Source organism: Oryctolagus cuniculus, chromosome 12, assembly GCF_051225735.1.
Source record: "Oryctolagus cuniculus isolate XC-2025 breed Fujian yellow rabbit chromosome 12, ASM5122573v1, whole genome shotgun sequence".
In the NCBI taxonomy this organism is placed as follows: domain Eukaryota; kingdom Metazoa; phylum Chordata; class Mammalia; order Lagomorpha; family Leporidae; genus Oryctolagus; species Oryctolagus cuniculus.
The window spans coordinates 52,412,663-52,435,726 of NC_142878.1; the positions used below are offsets into that span (position 1 = coordinate 52,412,663).

A 23,064-nucleotide genomic window follows, 5' to 3' on the forward strand; every position below is an offset into this window, starting at 1 on the left:
AACAGGAGGCTTCAGTCTAGTCTGGAGGGTCAGGGATGGCTTCCCTGCATAAGGAGTGTTTGAGCTGGGATCCAGAGAATGAGTGGGAGTTGGGAGAACAGGCTGTAGGCAGCAGTGCCTGCCTAGGCCCACCTGGATTCAGGCGGGACAGGGTATTTAATGAGCTGTGGGGAGCACACAGTTCTGCCTGACTTTCCTACTGTAGACTCCTCATCCACCATGAGTAGTTCCAGGAACTCCAACACGAATAGGCTGGCTTAGGTGGAACACTGGGCTGGGTCTGGAGGGCAAATGGGGCCCTAGCCAGGGAGGGGCGGGCCAGGAGGCACCTCTTGGGACTCCCTTCTGCCCCAGGCATCCCCAGACTGTTGTGAAGTCCATGGGCTGTTGTAGGTGACCTGGACTTGATACAGACCACCTATTACTCTTGTCAGAGCAGTAGAAGACATCATTGTGACCGGCAGATTTACTCATTTCTTTATTAATATAGAAAAGGAGCCCTAGGCAGCTGGACCGGTGGCACAAAGCACCAGGGGTTAATACTATTCTGGTGATGGGTTGGCTTTACAAAAGTAAAGGGGCAGGCAAGAGCTGTCCTGGATCTGGGGCCCGGCCCAGCCTACTGCCCAGAACCTCAGAGCAGCACCTGGAATGAGCCCTGCAAGGGGGTTGACAGGTACTTTGGGGGTGGGATGAGCTGGAGACCACAGGGACAGATGGCAGAAGTAGGGTGTTAGGCAGTGACAACCAGCCTGTGGCTGATGAGGACAGGGAACTGTTGGCTTGAGGCTCCCCACTGGACCACGGGCAGGGCTCACAGTGGGCCTCAGCCCTGAGGGCAGGTAGAAAAATGTTGCAGATACCAGTGGGTATGGAGAATCCAGACATGGCTCTAGGGTTGAAGGGCCTTTCCCCTCCCCACCCTGCCAGGAGCCACTACATGAGGGGCTTCAGGGCCCAAGGCACAGAGGGAGGCTCAGAGGCCTCCCGGTTGGGAGGAAGAGGGGACAAGGAAGGAAGCAGTTGAGTATCCCCAGCTTGGGTAGCTAGGGCTGAGACACAGGGCAGGAGAACAGCACCCCTACATGATGGGCGTGGAACACTGGGCAGGGATGGGCCTGTCCTTGGCCGGGGACTGTGACCAGCCTCATGGCAATGGTGCCTGTGTCAAAACTCAGCAAAAATCAAGTCTGCATAGGCACTGAATGTCTGCAGACCTGGGTTCAAGTCTCAGATCTACTGGAACTGGAGTCTCACACAGAGCTGTGCCATCATGGGCCAGCCGTGGCCAGGACAGGACACCTGTCCTCATCTGTCAATGAGGACTTTGTGTATGACCTCCTGTGTCACAGAAGGGATTCAGCAGGAGAAGGGTGCTCTTGGTAGTTAAGCTGGAACTGGTCCCAGCCAGACCCTGGATGGACCTGGCATGGGATGAGGGTGAGAGGTGATTGAGGAAGATGCTGTTTTCGCATGGAAGCTACCCCCATGAACACTCCAGAGCTAGCAAGGCTGCTGGGAGGAGGGAAAGGCTACAGCAGCGCGGGAATGTGGCTCCGTGCAGTCCCCCCTTCACAACCACCATCTGGGTAACACGTGGCATGGAGAGAATGGGGTAGCACTGGGCAACCCTTTATGTTCTTCCCTGGGTAGGGAGTGCAAGGCCTCTTGTGGCTTCTGCCTCCAGCCCTGGCATGGGTCCGGAGTGCTCTTTTTCACTGTGGTCCTGTCCTGGGGTCAGCCCAAGACTCTGCCTGGCTGGCATGTGTTAGTTGGAGAGGAAAGGACAGAGGGGGTGAGTAAGCAGACAGGGAGGCTACAGTGACTCTCTGGCTCTCTCCTCTTCCTCTGGAGAGAGCAGCTCAGTCCACCGAGTCGCAGATCTCTTCCACCACGGCATTGAAAATGTGTGGCTGGTCGGCGTAGACGTGGTGCGACGCACCCTCGATCTCCTGTGGAGAGAGGACCCAGTGGGCAGGACGGGCCTTTGTGCCTCACACTAGAAAACTGTCACACCATTGCTTCCCGCCCCGCCTCTGCCCCCCAGACTTGCTTGCCTGTCACTCACGAGGCCACTTTTCCCCACAGATCTTGGTACTTTCTTCTGGGAGTCAATGAATCCCAATGTCCCACTTCACTTTTTCCATGTCCAGTCACTGTATCTTTCCTTCCATGTGAGCCCCACCACTGGCCTGGTCCTTTTATCCAAAGGTTCAGTAAACCAGGACCCAGGGATAGCACCCAGCTCATTAAGCACACTCTTTGGCAAATGAGAGTAGGGTGGAGTAAGAAAAAAGGGAAGGCACAGGTTGGTGGGAGGGCCTCCACTATTCACGCTACCATTCATGGCTCTGGTTTGGGGGAAGAATTTTAAGCAGGCTGGAGAGGCAGCATGTGCCTGGCTGTTGAACAAGAACCTGTCTTTGAGCTGAACCAGGGCTACCCACAAGTGGATGCTCCTCTCTATGGTATCACAAAGAGAACTGAACCTTTCAAATCCATTGCCTCATCTCAGTTTGTGAGCTCCTCCTCCCCGCCCTGGACCTTTGGAAACCTTTCTTGACCCCAAGGCTGAGGGTTGATGGACAGTCGATCCATACGTGCTGACTTCCAGTGCACACAAAGCATTCCCACCTCAGCGCCCACCCCCCAGGCGGCCAGCGTACCATGTCTCGGACATAGGAATCTGGCCGCTGCATCTTCACCTTCTTCCCTGTGCTAGTATCTATCCAGGTGTTGGCCCCATAGATCATGGTGATGGGCACGTCTTTTCGAATCAAGTGAATTCGTTCGAGCATGGGGCGCCGGGCCCAGCCGAAGGACTCCATCATGGCTTTGAAGGCCGTCTCACCACTGGCAGAAGCAAAACAGAAAGAAGCTGTTAACAGAACAAACCCCACAGCAGAAAACGCCAACTTCTTGGTCTCTTCCAAGGCTGGGGCAGCATCTCAGTCATACTGTATCCCTTTCAAAGGGCAGCACTGGGCTCAGGAAACACTGATAAGATCTCCAGAGTTCTCCCATCACAGAAGTGAGGGAGGAAGACACACTTGTGAGCAACCCCATGGCCCTGTGAATTATCCCCGGATAGGAAGGGTTATTATTTCTTCATTAATATTTGTGTGTCATGCCCTGCTCCGTGTGAGGAGACCTACGAACAAGACAGATGAAGCAGCTTGCTCTCTTGGGGCTCACTGTAGCTCACACTTATGGGAGAGGGGCATTAAAGAACAAATCATATGATTCATTATTTAACCTCGAGTTTCCCAAGAAGGCTCTGAGCACACGGATGAGGGGCTTAGCATGCTGGGTGGAGCTCTGAGAGGGTCCAGGTGAGTGAACTCGGAGGGGAGAATCCTGCAGCAGGAGACAGGGCTTCCTGAGGAGACGCTGGAACTACAAGGACTCGGGGGGCAGCAGTTTCTGCTGAGTGAGAAGCAATAAACTCCAGCTTTAGCCATCTTCCTCCTTGGCCAGCTCCTCAGGCAGCACCAACTGAGGCTGCAGCGTGAGGGATCTGCAAGGCTGGGGCTGGTTGGGAGCTTTTGTTGGAGGTGAGAGTCACTGCCACCTCCTGGGTCTGACCTGTTGAGTGTAGTTACATCCTCGGTCTCCTCTGCACCTGCAGGACTAACTTTCTCACGGGAAAACTGGGGACAGTTCTACTCTGCCTAAGGTCATGATTAGGAAAATGAAAACATAGGTTGAGTACCCCTTATCTGAAATGCTTTGGGACCAGAACTGTTTTGGATTTTTTTTTTTTCTCAGATTTCGGGTATTTGCCTAAGCATAATGGTATCTTGGGGATGGGACCCAGGTCTATCAGGAAGTTCATGTTTCACATATACTTTACATACGTGGCCCTGAAGACAGTTTTATACAGTAGTTTTAGTATGCTGTGTTTTGACTGAGACCCATCGTATGAAGTCAGGTACAGAATTTTACACCTTTGGCATCATACTGGTACTCAAAAAGTTTAGGATTTTGGAACATTTTGGATTAGGGATGCTCAACTTGCATAGACAAAGCCCTTAAGTTCAGGTGAGGCAAGTATAGGTGCCTGTCAAACATTTCTCCCTTGGCCCAATTTCATGTTTTCCAAGTGATTGATAAGTGGACTTGTCAGAGTAACAACTCAAGAACTCAGGTGCTTCTAAAATTGAGTGATGGTACCCAGGGGCGAGGGACACGGTCATCACTGGTTTCATCTTTGCTTTCTCCAGGATGTGAGTAAGTTGCAAGATTATATATTCTGTGGCTCAGAAGGGGAGGCCATTGTGCAGAACTCGGCCTGGGATGAGGAATTTTGAGGCTAGACCTGTGGGACTTCAGGTGGGGATGAGGCTGGCACTAAGCCCATGAGGCTGGGAGGCGCCAAGAGCAGGAAGCCTGGGTACCTGCTTTGACTGTTGAGCTGAAAGGTTCTATACCACTGCTTAATTGGGTCCCTTTCATTCACTGGGCTCACATGGAACATTGGATAGACAGCTCCCATGCTGCACCAAAGCTTCTGGGTGTGGGCTAATGCTCACACAGCCCTGCTGGAATGCAAGGCCCCCACCTTCCTCACTGCTTTGGGCTCACCACAGGCAACTTGGACAGGCCTAGAAGAGGTGGGGCTTGAGGCTGGCACTGTGGTGCAGTGGGTTAACGCCCTGGCCTGAAGCACTGGCATCCTATATGGGCGCCAGTGTGAGACCCGGCTGCTCCACTTCCAATCCAGCTCTCTGCTATGGCCTGGGAAAGCAGTAGAAGATGGCCCAAGTCCATGGGCTCCTGCACCCTAGTGAGAGACCCACAAGAAGCTCCTGGCTCCTGGCTTCAGATTGGCCCAGCTCTGGCTGTTGCGGCTAATTGGGGAGTGGACCATCGGATGGAAGACCTCTCTCTCTGCCTCTCCTCTCTTTGTGTAATTCTGACTTTCAAATAAATAAATAAATCTTAAAAAAACAAACAAACAAACAAAAAAAAAAAACAAAGATAGAGGCAGGGGCACTCAGCAGCATGGAATGAGGCACCATGGTATCAGCAACTCCCAGCTCACTGCTGTAGGGCACGGTTATCTCCCTGGCTCTGCCCTAGCTGCCGACATTGCCAAGACTTCAGATCTGCAAGCTTGCGGGGCCTGTTATGTAAGTGAGCAGCCATAGATAAGAACTTTTCAGGGTCCTGGGCACACTCCTCAATCTCCAAGGGATGTGAAGGAATTTCGGTCCCAATATGAGTTATTTCAGAATTAAACTTTAAAATGCATAACCTCTCACTGAACAATTCTATTGGTAGCTATGGATTTTACAAATATAGTTATGCATGTGTAACTATACATGCAAGGAGCTCCTTAAAGCAAAGCAAATGGTATTTTAGATTTTTTAGATTTTTAGATTGGAAATATTAAGGAAATTTGGGAACCACAGGTCTGGGACAGAAGACTTTTTTCTTCTGTTCTTTTTTCTCCTTTTAAAAAATACCACATTTGTATCACGTTTTTAATTTAAAAAAGATCTGTTTGAACATTTTCCAGACTGTTGTCCATCAGACCAACTGCCTATCTCCAGGGGAGGGGGAGGAACGTCCTCTCTAGACGGGCAGAATGTTTAATTAAGTGATTATCTTCTACATTCTTTCATGCCCATCCCCAGGGAACTCTCTGGAAATGCTCAAGCCTGCTACTGCCTCTGCTCCCCTCATGGAGTCAGCCTTGTGGAAGAAGTAAAGCACAGAACTCCAGCAGCTGGAGTTTCCTCTCCGGACCGTCCACCCCGGGCCCGTTCTGGAGCTGCACTCACCTGGGGTTCTGCGCATTGCAGTGGTAGATATACTCCGATATGGTGTCATCTTCAAAGAAGTCTGCAAACTTGCGCTTGAAGTCAGGCCGGAATCGCTGCACCAGGCCAGGCCCTGAGAGGGGACAGACAAACACTGGGTGGACACTTGTTTTGTTTTTTGCTTTATATACATTTAATATTGCAGCAGCAGTAAAAGTGTAGGAGTCTATTTGGGAAGCTGCAAGTGACTTTAAATGACTGTGTTAGTTGGTTACCAGGGAATTTAGGAGCAGCCTAACATCACTGAGGAACCAGGTTATTAAGCTCAATGAAGTTCCAAGATCTTTTCCTGTGAAGATCACAGGCCCCACAAGAGTCTACGGTTGGGAGACGTTTCTTTCACAGCCTGAGCTGAGTTCTCTTTCTCCCTGAGACTCTTCCATGGCCTTTTACTCTTCTGAAGGTAGCAGCTGAAACTAGACTACCTCCCGAGAGCCTTCTCATTTTCAGGCCTGTAACAGGATACGGGGAGAGATCAGCCCGACAACACTGCTGTCTGACTCAGGGCACACTGTTTTAGCAAATCGGTTGCTTTCACCTTCCTTTATGGTACACAATCAAGCAAGAAGGCACCCAAAACAGATTAAAAAACCGGGCCTAATAGTCACCACCTCATCTCTCTCTCTTCTGGTCTTCTCTCTGCTTATGGGAAGCTAAGAGGTGACAGGGAGGTCAGTCACGGCTGGGGAAGTGCAGTGAGGACCCTGGCTTCCTTCCTGGTGCAGGCCTTTATGGCTGCCAGGCAACCCCCCCCCAACCCCCCACAAAGTCTCAGCTCTAACGCTTGGGCGTGAACCTGGCCAGATGCAAAGCCAGAGAAGGGAGAGTGGTTAGGGCAAGGCTTCTCCCTGGGAAGGACTATGGGCTGTCCATTGGGGTCTACATTCCTGGGAGCCATGAAATGGTCAGTCCTCTGCCACTCACTTGCTTTTGGCACCTGTATCTCTTGCTAGCCTTCCTTTCTCCCAGAATGCCTACACTCCTCCTCTACTCAAATGGTCATTTCTCCCCCTCTATCTGGAGCCATTCTGTGTTACTAGAGGGATCTAGAGAGATAACTCTTATTTAGCCATTTACTCAGAATAATAATAGACTGTAGAACATTACTATAAACACATAAGCTATCAGTGTAGGATGGGAGTCACTACTCTTCTCCAAGAAAGGATTCTGCTCTTTTAATTTACTGGAGTAAAAATTCCCCCAAGGGAAGGGTGTAGATGGTGTGAAGTCAGAAGGTCAGAAGCTACTGATAATATTTGCGATGGCTGGCTATCCCTCTCTGCCTCCTTCCTTTTTACCTACAGAATTTGCTGATGGCTAGTAAGTGCTAGGAGACCCAGAGCAGATAAGATGCGGTGCTTTCCTGGAGCAGGGCATAGTTCAGGTAGGCTTGCCTGCCACTGTGGCTCTGGTTCTGGGCCCTCCCAGTTGCAGATACTGGGTGAGTCATAGGGATGGGAACCAGTCATGGTTTCTGAGCTGGAATTACCAATAATAGACTGTCATGAAAACTCACACATGAAGCAGAGCAAGAGTCAGCTCTCAGTCTCTTCCTCTCTCTGGAGGTCCCAGGGCATGGGGATACCTGTTCTGTTCCACTCATTCCTTGCATAGGACAGCTTTTCCCATGCAGATGAAGGAGTAAAAAGAATCTTTTAGGGGCCAGCATTGTGGTGTAGCAGGTTAAGAGGCCGCCTACAGCTCCGGCATCCCATATGGCTGCAGATTCTTGGCTGCTCCACTTCTGATCCAGCTCTCTGCTGTGGCCTGAGAAAAGCAGCGGAAGATGGCCCAAGTGCTTGGGCCCCTGCCACCATGTAGGAGACCCAGATGAGGCTCCTGGCTCCTGGCTTCTGCCTGGCTCAGCCCCAGCCGTAGCTTTTGTGGCCATCTGGGGAATGAACCAACACATGGAAGATCTTTCTGTCCCTCCATTTTTCTCTGTAACTCTGCTTTTCAAATCAATAAATCTTTTCTTTTTTTAACAAAATAATTTTCTAAAACCTCAAAGAGATCTGGTCCAGAGTATTAGCTTCAATAGCGATGTGAAGCCCATTCACACTTTTTATGAATAAGTGGGGATGGTGGGAATCCAGAGGCAGTGGGGCTTGGTTGAATGGGACAGCCTTGGTTTAAACAGATCCTTCATCTGTAGGCTACTCACCCCAGGGCCCAGCTACTCGAAGAACAGCCAGTGGATTGGAACGCCCCAGAACAGAGGCCACAGCCTTGACCCAGGTTGGAGGTGTGCGGATCTCACTGGGGTTGGTTGGTCGAAGGGGAAAGCCCCACGGGTCCACCAGGATGAGGTGTTTGACTCTACATTGAAAGAGGAAAGAGGAAAAGACACATTGTATTCACCTGGAGGTAAGGCAGTCCTTCAGTTGAGTGGGAAGGAGAGAACTACCGGAAATGAATACTGGAAAGGAGGGAAGTCACAGGGGAGCAGGGTGGCCGCTGAGTACCTTTCAGGATATTTGATCGAGTAGGAGGTGGCCAGGAACCCTCCCAAACTGTGCCCCAGGAGGATCATGCTGGGGATCCCCATGGTCTCCCGCCACGTCTCTATTGAGGTCACAAATTCATCTTCGGCCCCCTCTGGGTCCCTGGGGAATGTTGGCCTCGAGCTTCTCCCAAAGCCAAGTAGATCGAAGGTGTGCAGAGTGCGCCGGGCACTCAGCGAATCCATGTTGAGGATCCAGAGGCCCACGCCGCCCCCAAAGCCATGCACCATCACCAGTGGGGTGCGGTCCTTCTGCTCAGGGCTCACAGTCACCGTCCAGATCTTGTTCTGGTTTGGGAGGGATACATATCGGGCCAGGAACTTGTTCTGGAGACCTAGGGTGGGGAGAATCCCAGGGTGAATCACAAGACTGCTTCCTGACACTGTTGCTGTTTTCTGATTTCTCTGCATTCCCAAGTCCTCACCACCTTCCTCAGCTCTTTGTCTCTACAGCCCTCTGACCGCTGGCATTAGGCAAGCTCCTCTGAGTGCCCTTCTTGTCTGGGCCTCGGTGTTGATCCCCATCCCGTCTTCAGCCTGCTCAGTCTTAGCAAGACTAAGTCAGGTTGGCAAGAATCCCCTCACCCTATATATCTAATCAAGTTCCTCTTCTCCCACCTTTGCTGTATACGTCCTTGATCTTCTTTCAGCAAGAATCTCTGTTTGGGTTGGTTAAGCAAGATCTTCCCTTGTACACAGTGTCTCCTCTTAGTAATTTTCCATCCACTGATCCCCTCAACTGATCCTTGCTTATAAATCCACACCTGTCCCCGCTGTATTTGGAACGAAGTCCGATCGCTGTCCCTTATAGTAATAGTCTTGAATAGTCCTTACTGATTCAATAAGTGTTGGAGTCACTTTTTCTCCTCCATCCCTTTTGCATCTGTGTCTTGGGGCTTGACAGATGAACAGAATTGTGGTCTAACCAGGTGGAGGAGGTAATGGGTGCAGATTGAGCCTTGGGTTTATTTATCTTAGACAGTGAGGTGGGGCAATGCTTGCTGTGGTTGACAAAAATCAAAATCACATGACAGAGCTGTCTGAATGAGGGAGCCTGGAGCCTGGACTTAGGCTTGAAAGCTGTGACTGCTCTGCAGCTGCACTTACTCAGGCCCATAGAGAGTGGGTAGCCAGGGCTGGGGCAGTGGGAGTGGGAAAGATTGTAGGGGAAGTATGGGAGGTGTTGCTGTTCAGGGTTGCACTGTCCCAGCGTAGCACTGCCCATGAGAGCTGGCCTGTGTGAACCACTGGCAATCAGATAGATGGGTGGAACACAGGAAATCTAATATGAGGAGATGCAGGATTGCTGGTCCCCAGAGAGGAAAGTGACAAATTTAAGAAGTATTTGTGTGTTTAGGAAAGGGAGAAGCAGAGGAATGTGGGAGAAGGAATGAGAAGGAAACATCATATATGTTTGTGTGTGCTATGTGTTACACACTTTGATATGTATAGCATTTGAGACAGAGCTAGCATAGGATGAGAAAGATGCCGAGGGACCACCATCACAGAATATGGTGTCCTGGGGTCAGCATTGTGGCATAGTGGGCTATGCTGCTGCCTGTGATGTGGGCATTCCATACAGGCACCAGTTCATGTCCCATCTGCTCCACTTCTGATCCAGCCCCCTGCTAATCTACCTGGGAAGGCAGCAGAGGATGACCTAGGTACTTGGGCCCCTGCCACCCACATGGGAGACCCAGAGGAAGCTCCTGGCTCCTGGCTTCAGTCTGTCCCAGCCCTGGCTGTTGCAGCCATTTGGGGGAGTGAACCAGAGGATGGAAAATTTGTCTCTTTCCCTCTCTGACTGTAACTCTGCCTTTCAAATAAATAAAATCTTAAAAAAAAAAAAAAGAATATGGTGTCCAGTTGTCCAGTGCGAATCCCCTCCTCCTACCCCAAACACTGTTAGTTGGCAGTCAGTGTACCCAACTCTGGGAAGGCCCTGCATCTTTCTTGAGCCTCCCAAAGAGGGTGGGACAAGCAGTCCCTTTTACTTACACTGGAGGATCCTGGCTTCCACATTCTTCAGCTGAGACATGGAAGTTGGGCGCCAAGTGGGCAGCCAGCTGCTCAGCCAGCCTTGAGGCCTGGGACAAGGAGACACAGAGATGCTCATTGGCGACAGTGGAAGGGCAACACTGATGCTCAGCCTCACTAGCGGTTATGAAAGCATTATCAGGATACAGGGTGTTTCCCAACCTCAGGAGTCCTGCCCACATGGCAGCTGACAATGCCCTGGCTGCCTGAGAGTCTGTTCCTCTTCTCTGGTGGATGGCTGTTACAACAACGCATCCCCGTTTCAACAGATATTCAGAACAGCATGTACAACACTTCACAGTTTACAAAGTTCTCTCACATGTACTATCTCACTGAGATCACAACTCCCCTTTATTACTGGTTCTCATAAAAGGAGATGATAAGGGGCACAGAAGCAACTTTGAATCACTGTTTGTTATCGTTAGCCGTTCCCTGGACTAGCTGTCCTTCTGGTGTGGGACAGACACAGTCTCCCACCACCTGCCCTCCTCCAAGCCTCAACTGAACTCTCGGATAACCAGTCAGTCCAGTTCTGAACATGGAGATGGGCGGACAGGGAGCAGAAAGACCTAGGTTCAAGGCCTGCTGTGGTTCACTGACAAGACACAGGCTGCCTCTGGCTTTGTGTTCCACATTGTAAAATGAGCAGAAAACCTGCCTATGTCCTTGGCTCCCATGGCACACAGTAAAACAGGTAAGACAACTGGTGCTTTCTCTTCCATACCCAGGGACTTTAAGTCATTGCATGGAAGAGGTTAAAAGCTCCAGCTTTTGGTGAAACACACACACACAGCCCTCTGTATATGAATCGCTTTACTATCACTGATAAGCAGGATGGCTCTGGCCCATTACACAACCTGTCTTTGCGTGTGTAGACACGTAAGGGACCTCATGAGGTACCTGGCACAAGTTAGATGGTTAATAAATGATAGATTTTATACAAATTCCTCTCGCATTCCATGTGGAATTTCTCTTTTCTTGACCTCTGCCTGGGACACCAAGAGCCATGGAAGGGGCATTCTGTATGGGAGCGAGAGGGACCATTACCAAGCCCCTGGCACACACTGAAAGCCCCACACATCATTTGAAGCACAGAATTTTGGATTAGGATAGTTGCTTAGGAATCATCTAGTCCAGCCTCTTTATTTTACCAATGTCCAGAGAGATCAGACAGCAAGTTAGAAAAAGAATGGGAATTAGCACCCAGATTTCAACTCCACATTTCTCAGGACCCTTATGCTGGACCTTGAAGCCTTGGCTCTTCAAAACCATTCACGTATACTCACGCTACATAACCACATTTTCATCCTTGGCTCTGTTTTCTGAAGGCAGGCTGTAATCTTAGCACTGCCACTCACCAGCAATGTGACTCTGGGCACAGTATTTGGCTTCTCTGTGTCAGAGTTTCCTTATCTTTAATGGGAAGTAATAACAGTGTACACCTTGTAAAACAGTTCCAAGGATTAAATGAGTCAATGTATCTAGAGCACATAGAATAATGCCTAGAACAAGATAAACTTCTAATAAATGTTCTTTCCCTCCTAGCTACATAATAAGCTGTCTGCATTCCCAGTGTTTTCCATGTAGCAACCCTTAATGGATGTCTGAAGTTTGAAAGAAAAAATGGGGTCACAGCTGAGCATGGTCCCTGGATGGCTTTAGCCAGAGCAGAGCTGAGGGTCTCAATGAGTCTTATTCTACAGAGACTCAGAGCTCTGTCAGTACTCTGCTGGAATTCTTTATAGGCTTATCGCAGGAGGACCTAGACCACAGAATTTTGCCAGTCTTAAAGAGAGACAAACTGTCTCCACATCATAGATTCCAATAAAAGTCAGATCCCACCTCTGGACCCCACATTGCCCTGTAGCTGCCCAAAGCAGAGCTAAGAAGAAACTCTCCCCCCTGGCTTCCTGGCTGCTCAGCACACATTCCCTGATTGTGTGTGTGTGTGTGTAGGGGGGCTTACAACTTTACCTGCCTTCTTCACCAGAAATATTAAAAATAAAGCACTGGAAACAGTACTTGGCACACTGAATCTATTCAACACTATCAGGAGGTAAAGGGTGGGGTGGGAAAGTGAGACAATGAGCAGAGAAATCACTTCCTTGAGCTTAGCCTGGCCAGGTGGTCTCTGACATCCACATGCGGGTGAAGCCAAAGGTGCTGAGAGAGAATCTAGATCCCTGTGGCCTAGGGCAAGTCTCCTAGTTTGTGTGGGACTGGCTTCTTCCCTTGTAAAGATGAGCTAAATTACTCACTGCATCTCTTCCAGTTCTCCTATTGTGCTTCCTGAAGTCATTCTAGGCATTGTCAATTCCCTCTTGGTAGAGTTATCTTGGAAAGCAGCAGTCTCCTGGGCAGCCCTTCAAGCCCAGGAAGCGATTTATTATTGCCATAGATTTCATTAGTTTTGTAGGCTGCCAGTTCCACAGGTCTGGAAAGGAGACTATTGGACCCAGGGAAGGCCGCATTCTGGTGACACCAAAGCTTGCCTGGGAGCTGAGTCATTCTCCTGGAAGCAACTTTTCCTGGCCCCGTCAGACGGTGACCTGCTAAGTCGCACCACCTACAGGTGGTAGCTATCCCAAGCCTGGTGCCCTTGAGACGGTGGTAACAAACCCCGGTAACTCCAGTTCTGAGATGCTGTTAAGAGGACCGAAAGCACTGTCAGCCAGGCTCGCCAGCAGCTCGGCGTTTGAACGGGCGAGAGCAGAGGGCACTTGCAAGCCCGTTAGTGCACATCAACCTCAGCGCCGTGGAGAGCTCTCCCTCTTCTTCCCACGCCTTCTCCTTGCCAGGCGGAGAGGCTCTGTCTACACCCACGGTTACCGAATCGGGCAAGTCTAGACCAGCGCACCAGGGCTGCTACCCCCGCACCCGCATCCCACGAGCTTGCTTTTAGGGGTGTCTCACACATTGCCACTGATGCTGCCCCCCGCCCCGCCACGCGCTAGGGGAGCCAGAGGGCCAGTTGCGAAGACGACCCGGCTGCACGCAAACTCATCCACCATCACCCGGCAGGCTCCGGGCAGAAGCAAAGCAAGCCAACGCCACCGCCAGCCCTCCCCGGAGGCCGACCTGAGAAAGACAAGGCGGGAAGGTGTCTAAAGCTGTTCCTCAGCCACAGTCCCGGGATCGTGGCCCAGAAAGAGAGAGAGAGACAGAGAGAAAGGGACGGGATTAACTCACTGCTGCTCCAGATCATCAGCCATAGTAAACAAGCCCTGCTGGGTCGAGCCGAGCCAGCCCATCCCTCCGCCTGACGCTGCACCAGCTGACCTAGGCGGGCTTGGCTCACAAAGGGGGCGTGGCCGCGCGGCGCCGGCGAGGGGCGGGGCCCCGGGGCTAGCTGGCCGATGGCTCGAAAGTAAGCCTGGTCACAGGTCTGGGGGACAGTGAGGGAGCCAGGTAGTAGTAAACACACACACACACACACACACACACACACACACACAGAGTGGCGTCCCCAGCCGGCGCTCCCTTCTTTCATAGTGACAAGGAAGATGGCCTTCAGCCTGGCGGGTGAGACCCCAAACTCCAACTTCAGAGCCACTGCCACTCCTGACTCCAGCTTACCGCTAATGCGTGCCCCGGGAGGCAGCAGGTGCTGGCTCAGGTGGCTGGGTCGCCTCCACCCTCGTGGGAGACCGGGATCGAGTTCCCAGCTCCTTGCTTCAGCCTAGCACAACCTCGGCCTGACCTGGCGGGTGCAGGAGCGGATGGGAACTCTCTCTGTCGAGTTTGTCTCTCAACAGCAACAGAGAGTGTTAGAGCTGAACTGTCCCTGCACGCTCACACACTCCCCTTTGGGCTTCCTTTGATAGCTCCCTCCCGCTGAAGCCCACCTCGGTATTCCTTCTCCTCAGATGCTGAAGCTGCTCACAGAGCCAGCACGGACGGTGGAAAGCTCCTGCAAAGGACCTGTGGGCCTGTTTCTCAAGGAAGAGTGCCAGACTGGAGAATAAAGAACAGGATGCCTACTTGCTTTTGAACTGATAAACAAGTAATGTCTTTTAGAATAGGTATGTGCTGTGCAATGTTTGGGACCTAACTAGGCTCCCCACGTTTTATCTGTGACCCTAAACTTAGGTGACATTGGAGAGAGCATTCCTTTGCTCTGGGGATGGACCTGGCCCCAGCTGACTTTCCAGGGAGAAAAGCAGCTCAATGCGCAGGGTCTCCCTCAATTCTGAGGATTCCTCACCTGAGCCAAGGAAGGGCATTTGAAGGACTAACCTATAAAGGCTTCTGCTTTAGGTGTGTGGTGTGGGGCCATGGAAGGTGAGGTGACTGGCTTAGCTCTGGTGTCCCCAGCGCCCTTTAGTCATGCTCAGGAGGGACGCCAAATCTCCAGGTTGACTGCAGAATTTACATGAATGGTAGGCACAGCCTGGTGTCCCTGGAGCTGTCAGATTTCAGAGGATCCCCTTGGTTATGTTCAAGTCAGACTCGGGGGTGGTGGTGGCTAGGGTGGGAGGATGCTGGTGCGGAGAGGTTTACCACGCCTTTTCATTAGCCTTCCTGCAGGGCTCAGCAGATTCTGAGTTTTCTTCTTGTAACACGGTTGTTAAACTGAAGTTAGCAGAACTTAAAGTTTGAGAGAACTGGCAATTATGCAATTTTGGGGCCAAGGAATTTGCAAGATGTGTGGGCCAAACTAGTACAGACAGCAAAGGATTCATCTCATTCATTGGACAAAGAACAGTGGTCCTAAACTTCAGCGTGCATTCAAATCCTCTGAAGGGCTTGGTAAATATTCAGATTCCCTTTCCCCGCCCTCTGAAATTCTAATTCAGGTGGTTTGGCTTGACACTAGAAAGCTGCATTTTTAAGGGAGCATTCAGATGCTGGTGCCTGATGAGACTTAGTTAACTAGAAGCATAGATTCTAGGATCAGAGCCTGGGTTATGGTCCACTGCATGCCATTGGGCAGGTTACTTAGTATGTTTTCATTTCCTCCTTTGGCTGCCTTCTTATTGTGAGAACTAACCAAGATAATTCAAATAAATACTTAGTATACTTGTTTATGCTATTATGTTACTTATTGTTACCATTATTCAAATCCAAGTATTATGTTAGGAACTAACAACACAATTATCAGAAAGTAAGAAATACCCTGCTCTAGTGGTGAACATAAACTTTCTACCTGCTGCTGGGTTGTTCTTGATTTTGTAGAGCTGGAAACTTTGTAGTCAGAGCTCAGCTCAAACTTCCTCTCTTCTGAGGCCTTTCTTGACCACAGGCTCTCACAGGGACTCCCATCACTCTATCACATTATCCTATTTTTAGTTTCCTCATAACACCATGATCTGAAATTCCATTGCATATTTGTTTACTCACCTATAATCAGTTTCACTCCACTATAGACTGTTCCATTGGGAAATTACTCTGGTCCTCTGTCTTGTTCCCAGCATCCAGAAGAGGGTGTGACGCAGAGGAGGGGCTCAGCACTTGTAGGATAAATGCATGGATGGAAACTCTAGTGAGGAGGCAGAAGCATGAACAATTATCTATAAAATAACATGAGCGGGATGGGAATTTGGCACAGAAATTCAGATACTGCTTGGGATACCGGCATATATTGGAGTGCATGGGTTTGAATCCTGGCTCCACTTTTGATTTCAGTTTCTTGTTAATGTGCACCCTGGGAGGCAGCAGGTGATGGCTCAAGTACATCATATATAACCTTAACTAGCTACCCACATGGTAAACTCAGATTGAGTTCCAGGCTCCTGGTTTTGGTTTGGCCCAGCCCCAGCTCTTGTAAACATTTGGGTAGAGAATTAGCAGATGTAGAGTTTCTGTCTCCTTTCAAATTAATAAAAGTAAATTTTAAAAAAAGTGCTGCATCCTAGATTGTACCATATAGGAAATTCCAGGTTGAATTGCTTTGATACAGGACCACAAAATATTATAAAATTCTGAAAGCCGAAAAGATGCAGATGTTTTTGAGGTAAGGATGGAGTTGATACTAGATCTCTCTAGACCCTATCTCAGGAGGCAGTGCAAAGAAATGTTTGCATTTTGTTTCTGTGTGTTCCAAACTGGCTGTAAAGCAGAGGTTGCAGAAAACTTGAATGTATGAAAAATGCTTTTTATTTATTTTTTTAAAAATTTAAAAATTTATTTCTTGTGGCGCCGGCACACCAGGTTCTAGTCCCGGTCGGGGCACTGGATTCTGTCCCGGTTGCCCCTCTTCCAGGCCAGCTCTCTGCTGTGGCCAGGGAGTACAGTGGAGGATGGCTCAAGTGCTTGGGCCCTGCACCCCATGGGAGACCAGGATAAGTACCTGGCTCCTGCCATCGGATCAGCGCGGTGCGCCGGCCGCAGCGCGCTGGCCGCGGCGGCCATTGGAGGGTGAACCAACGGCAAAGGAAGACCTTTCTCTCTGTCTCTCTCTCTCACTGTCCACTCTGCCTGTCAAAAATAAAAAATAAAAAAAAAATTAAAAATTTATTTGAAAAGCAGAGTGATGGGAGAGAGTGAGAATGAGATCTTCCCTTTGCTGGGCCAGTCTCCAAATGCTTGCAACAGTCAGGGTTGGGTTAGGCCAAAGCCAGGAGACAGGAACTCTCGGCAGGGTGACAGGAATCCAAGTACATCAACTGTTGCATTCCCGGCACATTAACAGTAAGCTGGATCTGAAATGGAGGCGGACTCAATCCCAGGCACTCAGATATGGGATACAGGTGTCTCAGGCAGCAGCTTACTGCACCACAACACCTGCCCCAGAAAATGCCTTTTATAACCGTAGTTAATAGATTCCTTATGGTATCCCCAGAGTTGGGACACTGCAGGATTGGGCTGGATCTGCTAATATTACACAGAGTGGAAAGGATTTTCATTGCCCACTCTAAGCGGCCTTAGAGTGAAATGTAAGGTGATTTACTGGTGGGGTAAAATGTAAGGCGCTTGCTTCTCCTCATTTTGAGGACAAGCCATAAACGCGCAAGTAGAAAGAATAAATTCCCCTTCTGCTTCCAACGCTTGTCATTTTATGTCTGATTAAAGTGGTCATGGTCTTTGTGAATGGAAGCTAATTTGACAAACCCTCTTTTCTGTGCCTTTAAGTCACCGTTAACTAATTCAAAAGTAGGTGGAGCTATAAACGGATAGCTCAGGCCTGGCAGGAACAGATGCTTGTTTGGTTTCAAACGAGTGTCACTGCCTCGAGTGGACTGTGAACAGGTGTGACTCAGACTCAACCCAGATACTGAGCAGAATAGCTCTCCAGTCTCCTGTCCACGGACAACCACGTGTGGCTACGTAGATTTAAGTGAATAAAAATCAAATAACATTTTCTTAGCCACAGTAACTGTATTGCCAGTGCTCAATAGACATATGTGGCTAGTGGCTACCATCTGGACAGGCCAGAGACATTTTTAACTGCAGAGAAAACCCCACTGGACAGAATTGATTCAGCACTGATGGTTTCAGCTCCGTCGTAGGGAGTGTTCTATTATTGGAAAGGACAACATGGGGGATTTCCTTATGTGTGCCAGGGAGGAGACAGGACTAAGGCACTCACTGGATTCTCAGAGAACTAGGAGAGAGGGAAATCGGACACAGGAGCCTGCAAAGTTGTTTCACTCCATCAGGGACTGGAAGGATGAAGGGACATTGGCTCGTTGAGGATATCTGCCTCTTTCCTAGGACTTGATCAGGAACATGATATTTTAGAAATCTGACTTTTTTCTGTTGCAATAATTTCTCTTAAAAATTTTGCTTTTGAAAATAATAATGTGGGGGCTGGTGCTGTGACACAGCGGGTTAATGCCCTGGCCTGAAGCGCTGGCATCCCATATGGGTGCCAGTTCTAGTCTGTTGCTCCTCTGCTGTGGCCTGGGAAAGCAGTGGAAGATGGCCCAAGTCCTTGGGCCCCTGCACCCATGTGGGAGACCCAGAAGAAGCTCCTGGCTCCTGGCTTTGGATCGGCACAGCTCCAGCTGTTGTGGCCATTTGGGGAGTGAACCATTGGATGGAAGACCTCTTTCTCTCTCTCTGCCTCTCTCTGTTAACTCGGACTTTCAAATAAATAAATAAATCTTCTAAAAATAAAGAAAATAACAATGTGTTTTATTTGTTCTATTAGAGAACAAGGAAAGGGGGGATGGGTCATACTGGGGCCCAAGTTAGAAAGGTGGGGCTGGCACGTGGCACAGAGGATTAAGTTTCTGCTTGCCATGCCAGCATCCCATATGGGTGCCAGTTCGAGTCCCAGCTGCTCCACTTCTGATCCAGGTCACTGCTAATACACCCAGGAAAGCAGTAGAAGACGGTCTAATGCATGGCCTACAGCGCTGTGGCATAGCAGATAAAATCTCTGCCTGCAGTGCCGGTATCCCATATGGGCACCAGTTTGAGTCCTGGCTGCTCCAGTTCTGATCCAGCTCTCTGCTCTTGCCTGGGAAAGCAGTAAAAGATGGCCCAAGTATTTGGGCCCTTGCACCCTTGTGGGAGACCTGGAAGAAGTTCCTGGCTCAGCTTTGGATTGGCTCAGGCTCTTGTGGCCATTTGGAGAGTGAACCAGTGGATGGAAGACCTCTCTATCTGCCTCTGCCTTTCAGATAAATAAATAAATCTTTTTTTTTTTTTTTAATAAGATGGTATAAGTGCTTGGGTCCCTGTAACCCACATGAGAGACCTGGTTGGAGTTCTGAGCTCCTGACTTTCGCCTGACCTGGCCCTGGCTGTTGCAAGCATTTGGGGGTAAACCAACAGATGGAAGATTCTCATTCTCCCTCTCCTTCTTTCTCTCTCTCTGTCACTCTGCTTTTCAATAAATAAATAAATAATTTTTTAAAAAGATGCTGGTTAAGACTCCTGCATCCATTATCAGAGTGCCTGAGTTCCATACCCAGCTCCAGCTCCTCACTATAGCTTCTGATTAATGCAGACCCTGGGAGACAACAGTGGTGTCTGGAGTAATTGAGTTTCTGCCACTCAGGTGGGAGACCTGGGTTGAGAGACTTGGGTAGGACCACTCCTACAGTTTTGGGCATCTGGAGAATTAAACAGCTGATGCATGTAATCTTTCTTTCTCTCTCTCATCTGTCTCTCAAATGAATTAAATTTTTAAAAAGGTGGAGCTGTTACATGTAATAGTAGTAGTAGAGTGAAGCAAAAATGGGAATTGTAAGGCAAAGGTGAAAATATAAGGGGAAGGAATTGGAAAAGAGATTCCTGTGGATATTTTCTTTAGAAGAGCTTTTCTTTGTTAAAATAAAATTTATTATTTTTATTTATTTGAAAGAATTACAGGGACACACACACACACACACAGAGATATCTTCCATTAGGGTCCTCGCCCCAAATGGCAGCAACAGCTGGGGCTGGGCTAGGCTGAAGCCAGGAGTCTGGAACTCCATCTGGGTCTCCTGTGTGGTGGCAGGGGTCCTGCTGCTTTCCCAGGTGTATTAGCAGGGAGCTGGATTGAAAGAAGAGTAGCTGGGACCCGAACCAGTACTCCAATATAGGATGCTGGCATTGTGGGCATTAACCCACTGCACTACAAAGCTGCCCCCTAGAAAAGCTTTTCTACTCAAACTTGGGAAGATTTGTGTAGAGAGACTAGATGTAAAATCATGGATTTTGGCCTTGAAGGGAGACTTCCTGCTCCCCTGCTGTCCCCCTGTTTTATGAAGTTGAGTGTTTTAGCAGTAGAACTCCTATGGCTACTCAGACTTTAGCCTCAACGTATAAATCTGATTTGCCCCCTGAGGGCCATCTGAGTTTCAATCCCTGTAGTGTCCTCTTTTGCATGCCCAAAATATCGGGCTTTGTAGTTTGGCCAATCGCTTACTTATTCAAGAAATAAGGGAAGCAGACATAGTTCATTCTTAGAATAATGATAGTTAATAAGAGCAAACATTTATTGAACTAAAAAAATAAAAGGAAAACTATGTCCCAAGCACTATACTGATTTGTTAATGTTTAACATTATCTCATTTAACCCTCACAACATACAGTGATCCAGGTATTGTTATTTCCATGTTACAGAAAAGGAAAATGAGACTGCCAGATGAAGTAACCTGTCTCAGGTTAGGCAACTGGTAAACAGTAGAATCATGCTTCAAACTTAGGTTGGTTTGACCCTAGAGCTTGCACTCTTAGCTACTGCTTTGGGTATGAGTTTTTTTGTTTTTAAAGATTTATTTATTTATTTGAAAGTTATGGAGAGGCGGGGCGGGGGGAGAGCTCTTTCATCCACTGGTTCACTCCCCAGATGGCCTCAATGGCTGGAGTTGTGCCAATCCGAAGCCAGGAGCCAAGAGCTTCTTCTGTATTTCCCATGTGGGTGTAGGGCCCCAAGGACTTGGGCCATCTTCTACTGCTTTCCCAGGCCACAGCAAAGAGCTGGATTGGAAGAGGAGCAGCTGGGATTCAAACCAGCGTCCACATGGGATGCCAGCACTGCAGGCTGCAGCTTTACCCCCACTACACCACAGTGCCGGCCCTTGGGTATGAGTTTTAAAATTTATTAATATTCAGATTTATTGTAACTGAAACACTAGTATTAGCAATTTCCTGTTGATAGATAAACTGAGTCGTCAACAAGACTTTTTTTTTTTTCTGTTTTAAGTAGTAAAAGCTTTAGCTCATTATATTGGTGACTCTGTAGGTCTCACAAAAGATGCATCCAGTAAGTGAATTTGATGTTTTTCATCTCTCTGCTTTCCTCCTGCGGGAGTTCCTGTGGAGACGTTGATGATGATAGCTGACAAGGATCAAAGCAGACAAAACATAAGGGAGAAACTGCTGGAAGGAGCCTGGCTGATGGGGTAGAAGCCCCTTGAGGAATCCACTCCTGAATGATTAAAGAGCGTCAGCCTGGCTGTAGAGTTTGAAGTTGAATACTGGCCAGGAAGCTGCCCTCCAACCTGCTGAAGAGGAAGGGAGAAGCGTTCAGTTTTTTTGGGACATCCGTACTCTCCTGCCGTTATTATGTGGAAATAGGAACCAGTCTGCTTATCCATTGGTTTCTTTCTTTCTTAGTAACATTACAGGACTTAGGCTGAATTAAAGTTCATGTGGCAGTGTAAATATCCATGGGTGTGAATATTAACTGTTCTCTTCACTTCAATTATAAAGCTTTCTGGTGGGGATGGCACTATGGTGCAGTGGGTAAAGCAGCCCCCTTCAGTGCCAGCATCCCATATGGCCGCTGGTTCGAGTCCCAGCTGCTCCATTTCTGAGCTCAGATCCAACTCCCTGCTAATGTGCCTGGGAAAGCAGCAGAAGATTGCCCAAATCCTTGGGCCCCTGTATCTAAGTGGGAGACCCCATTTCCAGCCGTTGTGACCATTTGGAGAATGGACCATCAGGTGGAAGATCTCTGTCTGCCTCTCTGTAACTCTGCCTTTCAAATAAATAAATAAATCTTAAAAAAAAAAAAAAGCTTCCTGAGGATATCGATTATCTCCCTTCTTTCTAGATCTGCAGCAAGGCTTTGATCACCACTGATAATACATTTGTTCATGCTGATAGTTTCCGATATAAACGCAGATAAAAAGTGAAAAGGAAGGTCGTTCACGTGTTGTTTTGGAATTTCCTTGCGTACCTAGCACGGTTCGGTTACTAAGAAATTGAAAATAAATACCTGGTTATGTGCGTGAAGACTTACAAACTGAAAGATGAGAGTCCCATCTAGAAGATCAGATTCATGTGAAATTAAAAGGGCAACTAAAGCCAGAAAGCAGCGCCCCTCCCCAACTAAAACGCTAAAAGTAGTTAATCGCACTCAAAATACAAAACCTCAAACCTTCTTATAAGAGTCTCTGCCAAATGAGCTGGGAAGGGTAGGCTTGAACTAGGCAAGCTGCAGCGGCCTTTCGGGACTGACACTCTGGAATATTACAGCCGGTTCGTGATGCCAGTTTAGGGAGGACAGCGCAAGATCTGATCGTGTGCTTCACGTACCATCTTCTGGTCTCCCTCCCTTCGCCAGCTCTTTTAAGGTAGTGACTGTTTCTGATTCACCTGTGGGCTGTACCACTTAGCACAACTTTGGGCACCAAAGGGACGCCCGGTAAACATCTGCTGAATGAATGAACAGCTTGGGGCTGAGTTCTACCGCAGGGTCAGACCCCGAGTTCCAGTTCAGAACCCTGTCGAGGTCAAGCTCCCTCCATACACTCCCCTCAGGCACTGCGTCTACACAGGTGCTTGAGCAGTCGTTGGCCGCGGTGGTTGTCATAGCAGAAAAACTGGCTTATTCTCATGATCTCTGTGATAGGCAAATTGTGTAACAGAATTAGAGCTGGTATCGAACCCTCGGAGCGCCAGGAATTGCGTCACTGTAGATCCAAGCAGTTAATCTGTGAGGATGCAGGAGGACCAAAGAGATCCGGAACCCTCATTTTAGCCACACTGTCCGCGGTAAAACCTTTCCCCCTCTTCCGTCCACAGACTTGTTGCTAGAGCAACTATGGGCGTTACCAATCGGACGGCGGAAATACGGCAAAAAAAAAAAAAAAAAAAAAAAGTACACGTCTCCAGCCCGTCGACGGAGCCATTGCGCACACGCAGTAACTTTTTCTGGTTGTAGTTCGCATTCTGTTGGCGCAATCTGCGCCTGCGCGGTAGTAGTTACGCCCCTTAGCCTGCCTCCACGCCTGCGCAAATCCATTCACCGGTGGGGGCGGAACTGGGCCACGGCGATGCGCATGCGCAAACAGGACATCCGTTGTGGTTGCTTCC

The 23,064-nt window shown here is 49.0% G+C and overlaps 1 protein-coding gene across 2 annotated transcripts; it reads right to left on the reverse strand.

Moving 5' to 3' along the window:
- Positions 1–465: 465 nt before the first annotated feature.
- Positions 466–13,683, reverse strand: ABHD4 (abhydrolase domain containing 4, N-acyl phospholipase B). 2 transcript variants are annotated; one of them, XM_002718059.6, is made up of 7 exons: positions 13,555–13,683; positions 10,327–10,415; positions 8,291–8,663; positions 7,990–8,144; positions 5,787–5,898; positions 2,667–2,853; positions 466–1,952 (listed from the first exon to the last, which is right to left on the reverse strand). In XM_002718059.6, exons 1-7 carry the CDS (start codon positions 13,614–13,616, stop codon positions 1,863–1,865), a joined length of 1,068 nt encoding a protein of 355 aa, XP_002718105.2. In that variant the 5' UTR covers positions 13,617–13,683; the 3' UTR covers positions 466–1,862. The 2 variants fall into 2 exon arrangements, with proteins under 2 accessions (XP_002718105.2, XP_008267564.2); XM_008269342.4 differs by having other exon boundaries at positions 13,444–13,584.
- Between the last annotated feature and the right edge of the window lie 9,381 nt (positions 13,684–23,064).